Source organism: Crocodylus porosus, unplaced genomic scaffold, assembly GCF_001723895.1.
Source record: "Crocodylus porosus isolate Cpor-Errol unplaced genomic scaffold, CroPor_comp1, whole genome shotgun sequence".
NCBI lineage: Eukaryota > Metazoa > Chordata > Crocodylia > Crocodylidae > Crocodylus > Crocodylus porosus.
Window position 1 is genome coordinate 5,969,874 of NW_017728917.1, and position 19,019 is coordinate 5,988,892.

Below are 19,019 nucleotides of genomic sequence, written 5' to 3' on the forward strand. Positions count from 1 at the left end.
ATGGCACATCTAGATGTACCCAGTGTTATTGCATTGTACCAGGTAGATATACCTCTGGAGGACATGAAAACAACTGGTATTAATGCAACAGGATGGGTGAGAGAGACGCTTAAAGAAGTCAGGAAATGCAAACTTAAACTCAGCCTAAGCTGGTCTCACGAGCTTATACCTTAAACCATGAACGTACTTTGGGAACAGTAACCAGTACACGTGCTTTTATTTTCCATACAAATGAAATTTAGTACTTCTCAAAATGCTGTACACTGACAGTACTTCCATTTATAGCTTCTAGAGACCAAGACCACAGCAGGTTGCCTGTAGCCTGTTTAGAGGTGGAAAGTCTGTATTATTCGTAGCACAGAGGCAGTGACAGCTGATGGTATTGGCTGAACCAAGTGGACTAACAATATGAATTCAGAAAATAAATGGATAATGGGAATGCAGTTCTGAATCACTAGAGATATGATAATGCCTTAGGAAGAGCAAAGGTACACAAGGAAAAAATGGTGATATGACTAAGATTTTAATGGATACAGACAACACTATGGGCCAAAGTTCTAAACATATTTAAGTACCTAAAGGCACAGATCAACAAGCAGCATTTTAAACATCTAACCCCCAGTAACACCAATGGGGGTTAGACTCCTACTTTTTAAAAAAAACTCAGTTGGTTGTGATCTACATCGTTTTGAACATGGATACCTTTAAAAATCTGGCTCTATGGAACTTGTCTACACATTTGACATGTAATATTTTCTCTTCTATACATGCTTGTCAGTCCTGAAATGGTGTTTTTCACTGATTCACATGTGTTCCAATGTGGTATTGAATTTAAAAAAAAGAAACAAAAATCAGGGAGGCAACACAGGAATAGCGGAAATCATCTCTGTACCAGTTATCTAACATACCACCACAACTCTAAGCACTGAAGAGTGCTGTTATCATCAATTTATATTTGTTCAACTAAATGCACATTGTCACTTTCATATTACTATCTACATGATGATATAGTCATATATTGTGATGCTGTGCATGTATCACTAGCCAATACCAGCACCAGCAATATGCAACATTTACAAAACAAAGCTAGTTATAGCTATTCAGAAGATCTTTAATGCAACTTTGCTACTCCAAACATATATACAGGGTAGTCTGTGTATATGTGTTTATATATATATATATACAGTAACAAAGATGCATTAAATATCCTTTGAATAGCTATATCTTTGCTACTCCAAACATACATATGGAGTAGTGTGTGCGCATGCATGTATATGTGTGTATGTACACATACGCATATACGCATACATGTATGTGTATGTGTGTATACATGTATATGGAGCAGCAAAGATGCATTAAAGATCCTATGAATAGCTATAACTAGCTCTCTTTTGAAAATATTCCACTTGGAGCATGCATTGCTGTTTAAGAGAGTTTGCTTTAGACCTACCTTTTTTCTGATAGCCACATTCCATAAAATGGAAGCAAGTCTGATGTGCTGCATTATATAGCCCTTCCTTGACTCAACAAGATAAGGCAACTTTTTATATATAATTTACAGTCTTATTTTAGATGATTGCATGTCATCTGTATTTCTTTCTGTCATATGTTCACCATGCACCAGATGGAACTGTCAAATGAAACTTTGAACTGTAAATCCAAGAATGACTCTCTTGCTCCTAAAACAAGTCTTTAAATGAGTATAGCTGTAAGTATATAAAATAATCTGACAGTATTTGCAAGAAAGCATCAGATTAATCTACATAAACATCTACATACACAATGTGTGTGTGTGTGTGTGTGTGTGTGTGTGTGTGTATTCTAATAGGACAAAAGTGACCAATTTTAAGACACTCTTCTATTTAGATTTTTATGTAGATTAATCTGATGCTTTCTTCCAAATATTGTCAAGTTATTTAACCATACATTTATGCTTAGGACAAAGCAGTTTCCAGAGGAAAACCTGATTGAGTTGTATTGTCTACAAGTTAGGTTTTTAACCTTTGGGAAAGCTTAAAAACATAAAAGCCTACACGCTTCAAATGGATTGTCAACATGAACGAAAACTAAATAGAGGTCAACAATCTGAGGTTATTCTGGTCTCCCTAAAGAAAATACATGTTCAATGAAAATGCTATCCATAGAACCATAGACATTAGGGTTGGAAGGGCCCCAGTCCATCTCCCTGCCTAATGCTGAAAACGTATCTGATGGACATCTGTCAATGAAGGCTCTACAACCTTTCTTGATGTCTAGTCCCAAGCTTAACTGTCCTTAAAGATAGATTTTCCTTAGTCCTCCTACTCTAGATACATTTGATCCAGAAAAGAGCTTAAGGTTCAGAATTTGATTTGATTGTGACCATTTTGCATGGAAACAATCTTTAATTAAACTGTAAAAACAAACATAAACAAACAAAAAACCCAGCATACAAATTCTATGCATTATGGATGAAAATCTATTTTGACCCACTGTTCCAAAAACATTCATAATTCACTGTATAACAGTGTCTGAATAATTTACTGTGTAACAGTGTTTGAATAAACGTTTAAATAAAAACATGAAATCTTACTTTCCAAGGGCAAAGCATTCCAGTTTAACAGATGAACCCTTCGCTGCATAAGTTGTTTCTGGAAAACGTACTTCAATCTTTGGTTCATACTCCCCCATCACACCTGTTGAACATCAAAACAGCTAGCACTCCAGTTGAGCCTCAGACCTGTCTAGTACAACAGAATTTCAGTGTAAAAGAAAGGATGATGTTATTTATAATGTTAGAGCCTCATCCTCCACCCTTGGGAATCAACCAGAGTTTTTCCTAGGATATCACTGAAAGGAGATTTGGGCTTCTGGGTAAAATTTGTGGGCCAGCACCCGATAAATGAGTTGGCCTATGAAGTGATATACAAATTTTGTTCCAGCCTCTCTGCACGGTTCAATTCCACTTCTAGGCAGATTTTCAAAAGAAGTCAGGGTCCAACCACTCCCACTGAGAACAGTGACAAGGAACACACATAACATTTTCAATTAATATTGATATTCCATTTGTGATATGGGTAAAGATGGGGGCAATGGGAGTTGCTGTGCCTTTAAGCCCTTCTGAAAATCTCAGTACTTATTTTATGTACCTAAATCCGAGCTCAAAGCTTTAGAAAATGTAGTTCCAAATACAGGTTCTGAGTAATTTTTGAAAGCCAGAGTATGAGTTGTGGGGAAGGGGACAAACTCTACGTTCGATAGATACAGCTAATTACAGTGACTGGACCTGGTTGGGATATTCAATATGGTGGAAGGGGTATAGGTTGCAGCCGTTATTTTTAGGGCAAACGTTTAAAGCTGAATTTCCCACTTGTAGGCATTTTCCTAAGTCATTTATTGCATTAAAGATAACCCATAGATTTAGAAAATCTTGATGGTACATTATCACCTAAATCCTATATGGAAGATTATCAGTTTTTAGTTTGTTTGACAAGAATTTGGTTAACATTGTGTATACGTGTATTATCTGGCTTCAGAATCATTGACTTGGAACTTGAACCGAACTCCATCTATAGTTGTTAACAGGGAGACTGCTGTTTAATTCAGTTAGCTTTGGACCAGCCCTTTGCTTTCCCTAATGACATCTAAAGAAATATAGGAAGACAATAAAGAGCAGAAGAGATGTCGACCACTGTGATAGGATGAGGCCTGGAGAGGGGGAACCAAGAAGTTGAAAGGGTTGGAGAGTGGAGACAGAAGAAGAGAAGAGAAAAATCTAGCATTTTTTGTCCATGTTTTATGACAAGTAATTAACTTCATGGGCTATCGAGATATTTCTGGGTGTCGTGATATCTACAAAACACAGCCCACCTCAAAAATTGCCCTTGGAGTTTAAGGCTGTATGTAGACAAAACAAGGGGCATGTGTGCAAAACACTTTAAAGTGGGGTAAATGCTTTTGCACCACTTTAATGGTGTTGGTGTTTGCACACATCAGTGGCATATTGCGTAGTCATTCCAGCTGCTGTAGAAAATACAGCAGCATGATGTGTGCTTTGAGTGACTCCTTGGGGGAGTTTTAGTTTGCTGCCCTACAGCCATGGCTTTGTGCGGCTCAGGGGCTCTGTAGGAAGCCCATGCAAGACAGCCTGGCAGCAGCCCAGGAAGGCAGGCTCTGCCCAAGAAAAGAGACACGCTTGATCTTTTTTTTTCTTTCTTTTTTTTTTTGCCTAAAGCCTGCCCATCTGCCTAAGCTGTGTAGAGGCCAGGTGCTTCCCTCCTTGGCTGCGGTGTCCCCCAGGACCACCCGAGCCGGGTGTCTGCAGGTGGGTGCTACCTGGATGGAGGGGCCACTGCTGCCATGGAGGGAAGCGACAGCACCACCGCCACAGCCCAGGGACCACTCCACCCATTGGCAGCATGCCCTCCCCTCCCCACTGCTGGAGAAGCAGGCGAGTTCGGGTGTGTGCATGCCATGGGGGTTTAAAGGTCCCTAAATTGAAGCAGTGTTTTTAAAAACCCACTGCTTCAATTTAGGGCCCCCGTTTCATCTACAAACACCCTAAAATACCATCAGAACTTTTTAGTGCCGTTATCATCTTATAAAGCACAGTTGACTTTCATTTACTCTTGGAACATAACTTTCCGTGGTATTTTGTTACTGTTTATCAGAGTGCTTTGAAAACAGTATGAGGGATTGCAATTTAGGTGAGCAAGCCCATCAAAAAAAAACTTTGCTAACAGATTTCCCAGTTCTATATTTCCCACTGTGAACATTTAATTAAAGGGCTGCCTAAAAAGGTGTTTGTGTATGTGTGTTTTTCTCACTTCAATGACTCATTCTTGAGCAGCTTGGTGGATTTTGTATTTAAGCAATGACTTGAATTTAAACGTAGAAATCGTTGTTTCCAATTCAAATCCAAACATGAATATTCCTAGGAAGAACAGTAACATGGGGAACTATTTTACTTCCTTACAATGACATGAAGTTGTGTTTTGCTGTATACGTATTTATCCTCTATCCAAAGTCCGCTTAAGACAAATAAGCAATGCTGGATCAGGCCCTAATTGAGTGGGGATTTGTTAGAGCCTCAGGATTAATTGCTGGCATCAAACAACGCCTTTTGATTAGTTTTATGACATCTTTTCCAGATAACTGTATTAAAAGAACTTACCATCATTGCGCAGGAGGAGTGGAGTTGGTGGACCCTGTACTCTTTGTTCTGCTTTAGTGTTAGTGACAATGCAAGTATAGTTGCCCACATCAGATGGCTCAACTTTGGCGATGTATAAATTTCCTGTCTCTTGAGACACAAATCGCCGACTATCCTCCTGAACATATAAGGGGTTATTGTTGAAGATCCAAGCATAGGATAAGTCTGGAAAACATTGAATACTCATCATGCATCCCTTCCAGTGTAACCTGCTCCATATTGGTGCCTCATTACAATATGCAGCCACTGCAAGTATCCAGTCATCCTCATGGTAACAGTCTGGGTTGCACAAATTTTCTCTCAGGTAAAATAAGCATGGTTTCATCTTGGAACTTAAACCAAAACTCTTCCACAGTTCACAAAAGTTTGGATAATATTTTTGCTCCATTCTCCCCTTCCCCCCACCCCATACCTAATCTATTTTCTACCTTGAAAAGGGTGTAGAAACACATGACTTGAAATGCTATAAAAATGTTTCAGTACTTTCCATTTTTAGTACTGTACTTTTAAATGTCTTGCAGGCCTATTATTCTTCACACCAGGCGATGGCCCCTTCTATTCTGTTTAAATGACATGAAAGGAAATACCATAAATTATTTCCTAGTTTATCATTGGATTCCCAAGCAGAGAAGGGAAAGGGAGACTATAGGCAAGAGCTGTAATTTTTCTATAATAATTTTTAAAATAGAGCAACAGGTGCAGTTTTGGGTTGCCACATACTAGACCCTTACATGCCCTCAGAGATCATTTCTCTATTTTCCATACTTCTGTTTTCTCTTGCTCTTCTGTAGTTCCTATCTGCTCCAAATTCCTTACTTTCCATTCTTCTTACTGTTTTCTATGACCTCTTTCCTGCTGCCCCTGGCTCTTATGCTACCAACCGTACTATTGCTTTGAGTTCAGAGATGCACATATTGATCAAAGGTTGTTTTGGACGAACTTGTTTGGGTCCTAATGGCAATTTAGCCATGCCTACCTAAAGCTCATTAAGAGCTACCGTTCTGAGTCGTTAGCCTGTATTTGTGGCAGGTTGTGCAGCCCCCGTACAGCTCTGTGTCACTGTAACTCAGTATCCAGCAAGTTGGTTACTGCAACACTGCACCACAGTCACAGCAGTATAGATATGTTCTTAGCTTTATTTCTTCCTCTGCAGCTCTTTCCCGCTGCCTGGAGTTTGACAGCTGACTATGGAAGTTTTTTTTGGGTGGGGGAGGGTTCCCCCACCCGTTTTCCTTCTTCTAGCAGTAGCAGGAGTAGTATTGAAATTCTATTTTTAATAAAACCCAGTAAATCAGAAGTTTCAGAATCTACCAGTTTAAGCTTTTCTTAATTAAATGTATAATTCATAAGCCAGCAGCGTTCTGCCAACAGTTTCATTTCTACACATTTTCCGCCATCATCAATCCCATTTTAAAAACATTATTTATGTTTTTCTGTGACGGCTTCAGTGCGGCATGATAATAAGTCTGTAAACTCCAGTAGTTCTGTGGAGTTTTACGTTGTCACCCTCCAACATTATAGGACTATAATTAGAAATGACATGTCTCCAGGGAACGATCAAAAACACTTTCCATACTTGGCTAAATCCTGCTGTAGATTCTGTTTTACTGCTAGCCATTATGCTTGGCTATTTTGATATACAATAAACACAGAGCATACAGCAATTTATAAAATAATGCAATACTTAGAAATATGTGGGGGTAGATTTTCATGAGCAATGCAACTACAAGACTCAGGCTTTCTTAGTCTTTCCCCCCCTTTTACCTCTTTTTTCTTAATATAATTGCCCTTCTTAGAGTTGAACTTGGTTAGTGTTTAGATGACAGGTTATTACGTTTGTCAAGAGAAACCCGGACTACTTTCTGAAATACAGCAGATAGTACAGTAAGCTCAGTGACTTACAGTTCTCATACTGTACAAAAACAATATCCTACCATGATGCTATAGTACTATGACTATTATGAATGTTATGCCTCTGACAGGACACTGAACTAATGCCTATATCAGTGTTTGAAACCATCCCGCAGAATGAAATGGAAAAGAGTATCCTTGCTGCAGGGATACAATAATATAGTTCAAAAGAAAGAGGGCAATTCTATGTGATACAAGAAAAACTCTATAGAAACCTAGTAAGCCTCTGTCAAACCATCCATCTGGCTATCTGCTGTCTTCATGCTACACAGGACTTTTCAATGAGGTCAATCTTATTGCCTAATGGATCGGATCAGCGAAAGAGAGTTGGCTCCCCTTTCGCTGAAGCCAACTTCCCAGTTGGCTTCAGTTGTCAAGCACCTGCCTAAATCTCTTTTCATGTCTATGTTCCACTCCTGTCCTAGCGCCTATTGATGAGGTTTTCCATTTAATTTAACTGGAAGAAACTACATGCCTTTAATTTCACAATCTATTTTTTTTCTCAGTCACCTAACTGAAGGTTCGTTGTCACCTACGCCGAGGCCCCACTTGCCAAGAGCCTAATTCAGTTCACCAATGCCAGTTGAAACCTTAATTTTAATTGACTTCAGCAGGAGTCAGATCACATCTATAGAGAGCCAAGAACCAAACTTGGGACCTCAACCTCACGCTCCTTTGTGGTGCGACACAAGATTAGGCTCATGTTTAGAAGCTGCTTTTACATTTTGTCCCGGGCAATTATATCTGTTAATATTTTACCTTTTCTTCTACAGTTAAGCTACTAGGACTTGTACAATGAGCTCTCCTTTCATCCCACCATGGGTAAATCACAATGAAAGGAGAGTCATTAAATGAATGAATTATTGAAAGGAACATGTGTAGGGACCGTGTCTGCCCCTTTTAGGGTTTCCTTCATTTATATTGCTATCAGGAACCGAGTGAAGCATCTGGTTAGGATGACATTGAACAAGGAGATAGGAGTGGTTTGGAAGAGCACTAAACATGCAGAGAAGATGGCTGACATTATCTTGGCTAATGAAATCCAGTGCAAATGAAGTGCCGGGAAACTGAGAATATGCAAGTTTTTCACTGAAGGGCAAAAAAGTCACTACTATCTGTTTTGTCCTGCGCTTAACTTCAGGACATCTGAAAAACACAGCAGTGTGAATCACACTTCTTGTTACCAGAGTATCTGTGACAGTGTCAGAATTGTCTCCGAATTATTGAATTCCAGGCACCGCTGTGAAAGTAGTACAGTGTAACAGGTCAGGGTACACACGTTAGTCATCAGCCGTGATGAGAGTAGATATATTTTTTAATTTTATTTCCTTTTCTTGTTTGGAGAACTGCACACCTGAGATTTTCCCTCTGCAACGATCGCTTCTCCCAGGAAATGAAAAATGAAACGAAACTTCTGAAGTTAGGAGAGGGATCTGTTAATCTATTTACTCCATTATTCTCCTTGGCAGTAGCTGATACCTAGTAATACTTTAGAAAAAGTAAAGCATTTAGGTAATTGTGGCAGGATTCACAAGGGGATTGTATATTTCAGGGAAAAGGGAGCCCTTTCGAAATTCCTTGCAGGCAATATTATTATTTTGCTCTCTAAAAATGGGAGTATTACCCTTGCTTTCTAATGCCCTCCAAAAATGCTGTAAACAGCCATCTGATTACACAGCTCTTTCTGGATGTGTTAAGATCACATTAAATATAACAAAATAAAAACAAAAGCACCTCTAACCCTAAGCATTTGAGTGACTTAAAAACTGAGGGAAACAATTCATTTGTATTTTTTAAATAACACAAACTCTGTAAAAAGGTTCATTCCTTTTCTGGAAAGAAAAACATGCACTAGATGTTGGACACACTGTAGGCGTCTATATTAGCAGGGGTCAAAGGGCAGTCTCCCCGTTCTTAGTTCATATCCTGCAATTGATTGCACTGAAGTCAATGAAGCTATATACAGGTCCGGGTGTGCAATCCCCTGTCTGCCATCAATGGATGCTACGGGCCTGAAACAGGTAAGTACAATAAGGTTCCAGTGAGAGTTTTCTGAAGCAAAACACCTATTATGCAAGCTGGGCTCATTCCAAAGTTGTGGCAGGAACAGAAAGTACATATACCCGTAGGTTACACAAAATAAATTAAAATACAATTAAATAAAATTTAAAAATCATGCTAACCTTTTGGCTATTTTATACTTGGAAAGCATGGTATGGCTATGTGTGCCAAGAGAGAATGATTGAAAAACAGGGATTTTAGAATTTATTTTGCTAAAATTCCACAGTGACATCTCTGTGTGCGTATACACGTGTATGTATATATGCATAGTACACACATGTGCATGCAAACGTTTAATTATGCATATACATATATGAGTGTACATGCATATGTACCCACACATACATGTACACATCTCACTTATGCATGTGTGTGTAGATATGTATTATGCACACATGTATACACACATGCACATACGTGTATACATTTGTGTGTACACACATGTATGCACACAGACACATTTTGTGTTTAAAGTAAAATTTCTTGTGAAATGTTTAACTTCCCTCCTAAGTGACTTAACTCTTCGGCATCAGCCTCTCAGGCAATCTTAGAAAATTGATACAATTTTTTTTATTTTGGTTGGCTACTGTGTAATAAGTAGTGCTTATTACATATTTACTGCTGATTACCCATATCTGTAGCCTGGAACACCAAGTACATATTCATGTATCCTTTCTAATAACAGTGATATGGCAGTCTGGGCAGATTCCCTTAAGCAGACAGAGTCCCTTAAGTCCCTATCATGGCAAAGGACTATATATATTAGTGTATTATATCAATATAGTTAAAACTATGTAGCAGAGACAGACACAGTTTTTCCTTTGGTATAATTAGTATTACATCACTGCAATATATAGTTGATAAAGGAAACAAGTCTGTGAGCTGAAATAATTTTTCACCAGATTAGGTGAAGTTATCCCAAACCCAGTGAGGGGTAAAACTCCACCAGTGTAAACTGTCCAGGGTATAGGACAGGGTAAGCACTTTTGCAGTTGTTGCTGGTGAAAGTGTATGCTTCTCTGAGTTAGTCTGAAGACAGGCAGAAAGCAGGGTAGAGTTGCACCTTACAGACTAACACACCCAACTACTTTTCTCCGCCTACGTTTTAGATCATGACAAAGTAACAGTTGCTCTTGCTGAAACAACAACAAAAACATCTTCGCTAATCAGAAATGCCAACATCCACGTTTTCCTGTGTGTGTTTGCTCGGATTAGACAACAGCTTTTTGAGCCACATCATTCTTATATGAACTACCGGTCTCAATTTGCATTGCTGAATAATTTCAGAACTTTGTCTTTACTTCATGCAGAACCTGGGAAAAGGAAAGATCCTTCGACTCCTTGCTTTTCCCTTCTTGTTTCTTTTAAAATAGCACAAAGTTACCAATTAACCTAACAGTTTAAGAGTTCTCCCAGAGACTGTGGCAGGGCTAGCATTACAAGGCTTCCCAAGACAATCAGTCACTCCTGAACCTTGTTAACCAGCAGAGTTAATTTAGAAGCTGCAGCTTCTAGAGAATGTTAATGAGCTGCACTAATAACAGGCAGCTGACTCTCCTTAGGGAGGTGAGGGGAAGGAGGAAGACTGGGTATATAAATTCACACTGAAGAGGATTGTAAAATAAAGAAGGGCTATGTGCTGAGAAGTATGATGGGCTTGCTGTTTATGATGCTCCCCCCCCCCCTTTTTTTTTTTTTTTAAAAAAAACTTCAGTGAAATAAGTCAGGCAGAGAGCAGGGGAAAGATGCACTTTCTAGAGTAAATGCATTTAGTTTTTTTCAGGTACCTTTCTTGCCTTGGCCCAGCAGGAATTTGAGCAGGCAGATCACGCTCTCAAGAGCTGGCCATGTTCCTAGTAATATAATTTTTATTCCTCCAGGGACCTGATATGAATGGGGCCCTAGAACTTTGTCTGAAACTTTATCTCCTTTCCCCTCCTGCTTTTTTGGGCTCCTACTTAGTAGCACAGGAGAGGAAAGAAAGAGCAGAAAATTTCCAAAGTTGAATGAGGTGTCTTCATGTTTCTTTGGAAGATCTTCTGCAGCGTAAGAAATCAGTATTTCCTACACACATACATGCATACATAGCTTTAATTTTTTCCTACACACTTATATTCTTTTGCTAGTTGCTTCTATTGAACTGGGCTGTAAATACCTCGGGGAACTCCTCGGGTAGTATATCTAGGACTCCACTTACAATGGTTGCTTTCTCTTCCCGCTGTTAGCTAATACAGTGTTAATCCTATTGATGAGATGGGGAATATCATACTGAAAATACATGAGCACTCCAATATTTCATGGTATGAACTGTAAGAGTTTTGTATAGAACAAAGCAGAAAACCCTTTGTTCATTTAAAAAAAAAATAAACGAAAATCAGAAAATGGAATTACACCGTAGGTTTTATTTAAATGGCCTATGCTGAGTAGCAACAAATTAACAATCCCCATTTCCAGGCTCTCCCATAGCTTAAAGGATTCATTTGCTCTTTTCGGAAGATGAAAATGATTAGCTAAAATCTAATGATAAACCTATCTTTGTAATGAGAGCTGGGGCAGAGCAGCAGAGACTCTGGGTAGACTTTAGATGCCATTACTGTTACATTTGTGAGCTATTAGGCAGCATGAAAGGTGTCAGCAGTGGCAAATTGAGGCAACCTGAGAGTAAGGACTGTGTTCTTTTGTGTAGTGCCTTGCACACTGAGGTCTTGCTCCATAATTAGGGCTCTAAGGCATTGATGCTATAAATAATATTAACCTCAGAACTGGAGCTTGAGTTACTTTAGTTCTAACATATTTTCTTTGATAGTTAGTTTACAGACTACAGCCTGTAGAAACAACCATCCTTTTTGGTAGGAACCAAAGAAGAGCTGGGACCTGTGACTTCCAGAGGTGCTGCAGAGCCCTTGTTTCATAACCCGGCCTTGCAGCCGCGGGCACCAAATCTCACCCCTGGAAGCCTCATTGCCTTCTTGGTCCAGTTTCATATCATCAAGCTGATCCACCTCCTCAATGCAAAACATTTAGCCTGGCTCCCAGTAAAAGCCCTGGCCAACCAGCTGTGCCTGCACTTTTAGCCAGGAGGCTTGAAGTAAAGTAGACAAAGTGAAAGCTGCACTCCTCGTAGATGTGTTTTGCTGCCTTGGAGGACCACCTCTGCACACAAGCTCCTGATGGCCGCTCACTAGCCAGACCCCTGTCATCACTGCCTATTTCTCCAGCTGTGGACAGCGAGCCTAGTACCCTGGCATCCCTGAGCATTCGGCACAAGAACACTGGTGGGATCTCCTGTCGTGTGTGTGTGGGGGGGGGGGGACAGTCAAAGTGTGTCCTGCCCGTGCCCTTGTTGCCTGCCCAACATGGAAGCAGTGCTTAGCATCAACACCAGAGTAAGTCCTATCAAAGCTGTCCATTGTCAAAAGAACTGGTGACCTCCAGTGGTGGCTGCTTCATGGGGCCTTGGCCATAGCTACCATTTAGACCCATCTGTGATGACAGCCTACCCTTTTTGCAGGGAAGAGATGCAGAAGACTCTCTTCCATGCCTTCCTGGAGTGCCTCAGCTGCAGCCGTTATTTGCTACCCTCAGCAGCCTGTTTGGTGCATTGGACTTGGACTTTTGCAGGACCATGTGCATCTTCTCTATCTATGTACCAAATGGCCAAGGGAAGCCTGATCTGTCTGGCCAGATTCCTGCTGGGCGAAGCCAAGATGGCAACTCCAAAAAGCTGCAGAATCCAGCTCACTCGGACTGACTCCAGTGACACCCTGCAACTCCTCCGCGTATTGCTATGTATCTTTTTTGAGTTCAGACATGTAATCTTGCAAGAAAATGTGGCTCAGTTTGCATTGTGCTGGGCTACCGATGGGATATACTGCATGAGGGAAGACAGACCGCTAATCCTCAGTGCAACCCCAGGAAGGGCATTACAGGGATTCAATCTCCATTGATTTGGGTGTACCTTACAGAGCAGTGTTTCATGCTTAGCCGCTGGGGGGTGAAGGAGGCACACTTGCGCAGTTTTGCATTTAAATCTTTGTTGTTTTAATCATTTTATAATAAAGGTTTAAAAGTCTAAATGTCTGTATTTCTCAAAATGAATGAAATTTGACAGACATGGAAGGTGTAGGGTTTTTTTTTATTATTATTATTTCATTTTCTCTGACCTAGTATAGTTTCCAAGATTGTTAAACAGAGAGCAATCTGATGGTTAACTAGCTCTTTCTGTGTTAAGGGCCAAATCTTGCCTGCCATACTTTCCTTGCATAGAATTCGATGTGAACTATGCCAGGCCTAAAATTAGTAAGTCCTTCTCTCTTCGGTGTCAGAGGAGGGGGCTTCACAAAAACCTTTTCTGTAGAAATGGAAGTGTTTCACTGGCTTAGCATTCTGAAATTCAACACAGCCTCCATGTACCATAGTTCACACCTAAGTCTTCATCCCCAGGCATATAATTTTTGGAACACAATTGCAGTGTTTATGGATGACAAAAGGAAAGGAACTGAGTTTCCGTTCTCCTGAGGCTTATTATTTTAGATAACTTTTTTTTTTCATGCCCATTGGTCAGCAGCTCATATCTCCAGTTTATAAAACACTATGGCAGAGGCATTTGTTCACGGATATCAGCCTGTCAGTTCAATTAATGGGAGTTGGATTCACCTTTTTAACTGTTTGTGTCCTTGGTGGATGTTTCCAACTCTCCTGTTTGCTTTGATTCTGAATCTAGAGGAAAAATATAATCTACAAACCTAAGGATGGATAATTGTGTCCTCCTGCAGTCTGTCCTATCAGTATATCTCAGGGACTCTCTTTGGAGCTTTCTTTGCTTTTAAGGACTGCTTTTCACTTCATCTCCCTGATTTACATACCCTTTCATAGTGCTGTAAACACTAAATGAACTGAAATTTCACCTCTGCTCAAGATTTGATGGACTTCTCTACCTCTCTGATTATACTGTATTCTCTTTATAGATCACTATTTCCCTTCTCTTGAGGATTTGATAGTTTCTAGGGTCCCTTCCGACCCTAGAAACTATGAAATGTACCTTATAACTCTGTTTTCTTTGAGAAGAATTGAGGAAATATTTCAGAGAGAGGGGTTCATGCTAGCACAGAGTAAAATATGATAAGTCCCAAGTTCTGTGTCTTCATTTCCCATGGAGGAGGGGGCAGATGTGACCAAACTTTTGCTATTTCATATAGTCTGCCCATTGTGCTAGGTTTAGTTCATCGTTGTATTAATACATTGATGAAACTTTGTAGGGTTTTTAAAAGCTAATCTAGTTAGTTGTATGGCCCACAGACTATGGAATTGTCCTGAATACTTCAATGATGGATAAGTTTAAAATGATTTGAAGGTCTAACCCAATGGAGTTCATTACTCAAACTGTTCCAAACCTCTTCAATCTCTTGAATCCTGGGATGGAAAAAGCTCCCAAAAAACAGTCTCTGTAGAGGTTACAGCACTTGGTTCTAGGACTGAGGAAAAGGAAAAACATCTCCACTATCAGAATTTCGAAGTGTATGGGTACCTGCTAATATTTATATATAGATGAGGGAGGAAAGTACAGTGAAGGTTGTACATCTCACCAGTGAGAAGGAGAGAAGAGCATGATATCTAAAGGTTGAGGTCCTTTAGATGAAGATGGGGATTTGAAATGTCCTATAAAAGGTAGGATGCACTGCAAGTTGACCAAAAAGAAAAAAGGAGAGCCCAGAGATGATGGGGTTCACAGTTCAGGAGCAATGGAGGAAGTAGTTGCCCATATATTAACCCCTCAGATGTTCCCAGGAGCATAGTGAATTCCATATTAGATTTCATATTCCTTATGAAACAAAAATAACAGGAACCAACAGGACAAATGGAGCTGCTCTCACCCATGGTTTACTGTCTGAAGGGCTGCTAACTATAGCTACTGTCCTCTATTACACAGAGAAACAAAAAGGATTTGAAATAAAGTGGTATTGGCTTCAGATCCTATTTAAAGGGATACAGATTATCTTTGAACTCTTTGGGTTTCCTGCTCCCTTGTCACCCAGCATGAAACAACGCATGTTAGTTAAAAATAATTCGATAAGTACAACGGTGGCGGGGTGTTAAGAAAGGCAAACCCCAACGTTACTGTGAGGAAATAATATAGTTGAATAGTAAGCTGTTCCTTGCTTCCTCCCTAACAAGGTGTGTGATTAAACTAGACTCAAGAATTGAAAAGGACACAGTGCCTTTGTGTACAAGTCCTAATCGCTGGAGGAATGCAAATAAGAAAAACAAGTTTGAATTATTATTTTTGATAGTTTTATAAAAATGAGAACTTGAAACAATTTTATCTTCAATATTGGGTTGAAAGTCCCATGGAATAAGTTTACCTTCTTATTCTGGTCAGTCTGGAAAAGCAGAAAAAAATTCACAATACCCTTTACAATTTTTTAGGTGAGTTTTTCTGTCTTTAGATAATAGCACAAAGCGTTTCAAAGCATAATGAGCACTTCTCTACTCCATTTTTGTGGGAAAACCTGCTTTCTTCATTTTTTGTTGGTCTCTTAATTGGCATTTTTTTTATTCCTGAAATGATAACACTGCTCCTTATGTTTTGATGCTTGTATTTAAGGCTGGAACTGGGTAGAAAACCATCAGAGGAAAAAACAATAGAGGAAAAAAAGTTGTCTTTCATTTTCCTAAACATTTAGCCCCACCTGCTCCCCACAAAAAAATGGTTTCAGGAGATTTTATATTTGGGTTAGGCGTTTGATTTTCATTGGCTCTTGTCTAATGCAAGCTTCAAACAAAGCCCTTTATGGCTTTATGCTCAAATCTGCAAGCACTTGCATCAGGCTTAATTTATTACAAAGATTCCAGTTTGAGAGCCCTCATACTGAACATCAACATGTAACAAATACATTTTAAGAGGACAACTTTTAATGATTCGAATCTTACAAGCGTTGACTGTATTGGATGATTTCGCAGTAAGGGAGTAAACATACTTGACATATTTGTTCCCTCCAGGAATCTAAAACAGTGATTTAAAAAAACCCAACCGAAATAACCTTTGGCTAGTGCATCCTTAGATATTCTAGTCTCCATCACTTTTGAGCTGCGTAGGCCACATTTGGTTGGACAAAATGCTGCACCAGAATACATCAGAATCATTTACATCACTCAGACTCTCATCATACCTCCGTAGTGTGATGGAGGTCCACAGAGCAGAACCACTCCTTGTCCTTCTCTTACTGACACAGTGCTTCTCGTTTTGGTTTCAAATTTTTCAAGATCTTAGGGGGGGAAAAAACAAAATCTAATTATTACCAGTCAGACTTCCCGGTGAATTATAGGACCAATGTAGCTATCCTTACTCAGTCAAATGAATTCTATGCAAAACCAGACATTGCAGTTCGGACCAGGAGGCCATGTTATATCTAGTATTCTGTCTCTAATAATGCCCAGTTCTGGGTGCATTAAGAAATGTCCTCACGTTCTTGCAGTGGGAAATGATGGAATAGTGTGTCCACGGAGAGGTTACTCCCTAAGCCCTTCCAGCATTAGTGCATGACTCGAGTGTCACTTTTTTGGTATCAAATACAAAATGTAAGTGTATAGCTTGAACGTTTACAAATATTTCAAATTTACATATCAATGAAAGGCCCCTGCCACCCCCTCTTTTTTCAAATAGAGACCGCATTTTTTTTCTACATGGCTGACTTATTATAGCTCCTTATTAAGCACCTTGAAGATTTTTAGTAAGAAATAAAATAGACTTCAATGCCCATGAAAGCAGGGCTTTTTAAATTAATCTACTAAGGGTTTTTTTGATAAATGCTATACAGAAGTCAGTGGGTATCTTGAAATTAGTCTGGGAAGAGGAAATGAAGAGATTTACAGAATACAAATAAATGGACAGTAGGGCATTATTTTTTATGGTTAATAAAGTTACCCCTTGCTAACACAGACAGTTGCATTACAACCCACTCGTAAGTGCAATTTTTATGGCTATTTGTCACTTCCTTTTAACTGGAGCTATGAATACACATGAAGAAGAAAATACAACCCACTATTTCATTGCTTGCTAAAAATGCACAGGTAATAAGTTTCTCAGTATGGTTCCCCTTTAATAATGTGATTTCAATGACAAAAGATAACACACAAGATGTACCTTCAATAAAAACCCCCAAATCAATTATTTTCTTTTTTTTCAAAAGTTCTCATTAAAACGATGAGATTTTTTCATCAGAGTGCATTTGGCAGGGGATGTCACCTGCTTTTTTTTCATTCAAAGAACGTTTCAGTAAAATCAAACGGACCATAATAATATCACCACCCCAAAGCTAGCTATACCATATAATTTCATATAATCATGTTTTATTTATGTTTTCTGTATTCAGCTTACCACAAGGGTATGGAGTCCAAGTGTATTCTTCTCAAATTGTAAAAAGTACTTTTTTTTTAGGTCCTGTTAGACATGGAAAGTTTAGTTGGGTAAGTAGTTGTGGGCAAATTAAACTCAGCACCCCCAAGAACACTGAGAAAATAAGAGCTGCATTTGATTTTCTATGGCTGTTTTTGTGGGGTTTTTTGTTTTTGTCTTTTGTTTAACTATTATGTAAAGAGTCTGTCTCCAAAGCATTAAGCGCTTCATGTGTCAACTAATAACAAATGCATAATAAAATTATGTGCTTGATAACATTGATAACATGTTGGCTTATTTTTTCCTTTTAAGCTATTTTTTTTTTTTTAAGCTTTGAAAAATTGCATATGGAAATTTATGTGCCAGGGGACTCTTAATGGGTTTGTTAAATGTCTGGATTAATACGGGCCATTTGCATCCAGTGATAGTTTACTGATTCTTACTGTGAGAAATAGTCCAAATTTATTTTGTGGTATTAGCTCTGATTTGGACTTGCCCGTCTAGGAGCAGGGTGATGTCTGAAGGGGATAAATGCGGCCCTCTTCATTTTGAATTTTTGCCGCTCGCTGAGATGCTGGGATTGATACAGAAGTAGTGGGTTATGACCAGAAGTCGACCCTGTCATTCTCAGAGAGCTGTTGGGGTATTGCTGAAAATGATTTTTTTTCTTAAGCTTTCATAAAAAAATGTAATAAGTTCTTTCAGAGAAGAGAATAAGTCTAAACCAATGATCTTTAAAATGAATACCCACACTGGAATATTTCTTTAGTGAGGAAACTTAGCAGGAAGGTTTGATTTTTGGACTACGTCTAGAATTGAACTGTGCTCTGCAGTACTCTTGCAATAGCTTGTTTGGTTTTAAGCAATGTCATAACACGGACACAATGCTGCCTGTGGAGCCTGACAGCTCAAGTTCATACGTCTGTGCTACTGCTTTTAGATTTCATCAGCCGCCTGTAACTTTTGACACACCAGCGGACCCTATAATGCGAGGTGCAGTCACACTTGAATGGTGCCATTCTTTCCGTTTTGAGAAGATGCAGATGACCCATTGCTCATCTTCCCTTAGGGCTCTTTCATATGTTATTCTGAAGGATTTCACAGTTTCCAGAGAGCATAAGGGTTTATCATGTAGTTAGCAAGGAGGCGTGAACTGAGAGGTCTTCAGTGAGCCACAGTCACTACTCCCGTCTGGCAAATGCTTCCGTCCTACTTGTGTGGTCGAGTATCTTGCCTAACATCCGGTCATACGAACTAAATGGAGTGGGACAGAGTAAGGAATGCACACGGGGTCAACAGAAGAAATGGAGGAGAGTATATGGTGTGCACCCCTTTGTAATCTGAGTCTCTTGCAGTGTTTCTCTGATAGATACTAGCTGCACAGGTGGTCCTCAGACTTACCACACGGTTGCTGAAAGCCATGTGTTAAAATGAAACTTTGTAACTTGGAACAAATTTTCC

General features: G+C 39.4%; 1 protein-coding gene across 5 annotated transcripts in view; it reads right to left on the minus strand.

Moving 5' to 3' along the window:
• CNTN6 (contactin 6) overlaps nucleotides 1–19,019 on the minus strand; it is a 218,048-nt gene that overhangs the window by 73,106 nt on the left and 125,923 nt on the right. For 2 of the 5 annotated variants that reach the window (XM_019536617.1, XM_019536616.1), the window contains exons 5-7: nucleotides 16,333–16,428; nucleotides 5,153–5,356; nucleotides 2,573–2,675 (exon numbers count right to left, since the gene is read on the minus strand). In XM_019536617.1, the coding sequence (XP_019392162.1) occupies nucleotides 2,573–2,675; nucleotides 5,153–5,356; nucleotides 16,333–16,428 (403 nt within the window). Of the gene's footprint in view, nucleotides 1–2,572; nucleotides 2,724–5,152; nucleotides 5,357–16,332; nucleotides 16,429–19,019 lie in introns of those variants that run through there. The other 3 variants (XM_019536620.1, XM_019536618.1, XM_019536619.1) reach the window with 2 other exon arrangements.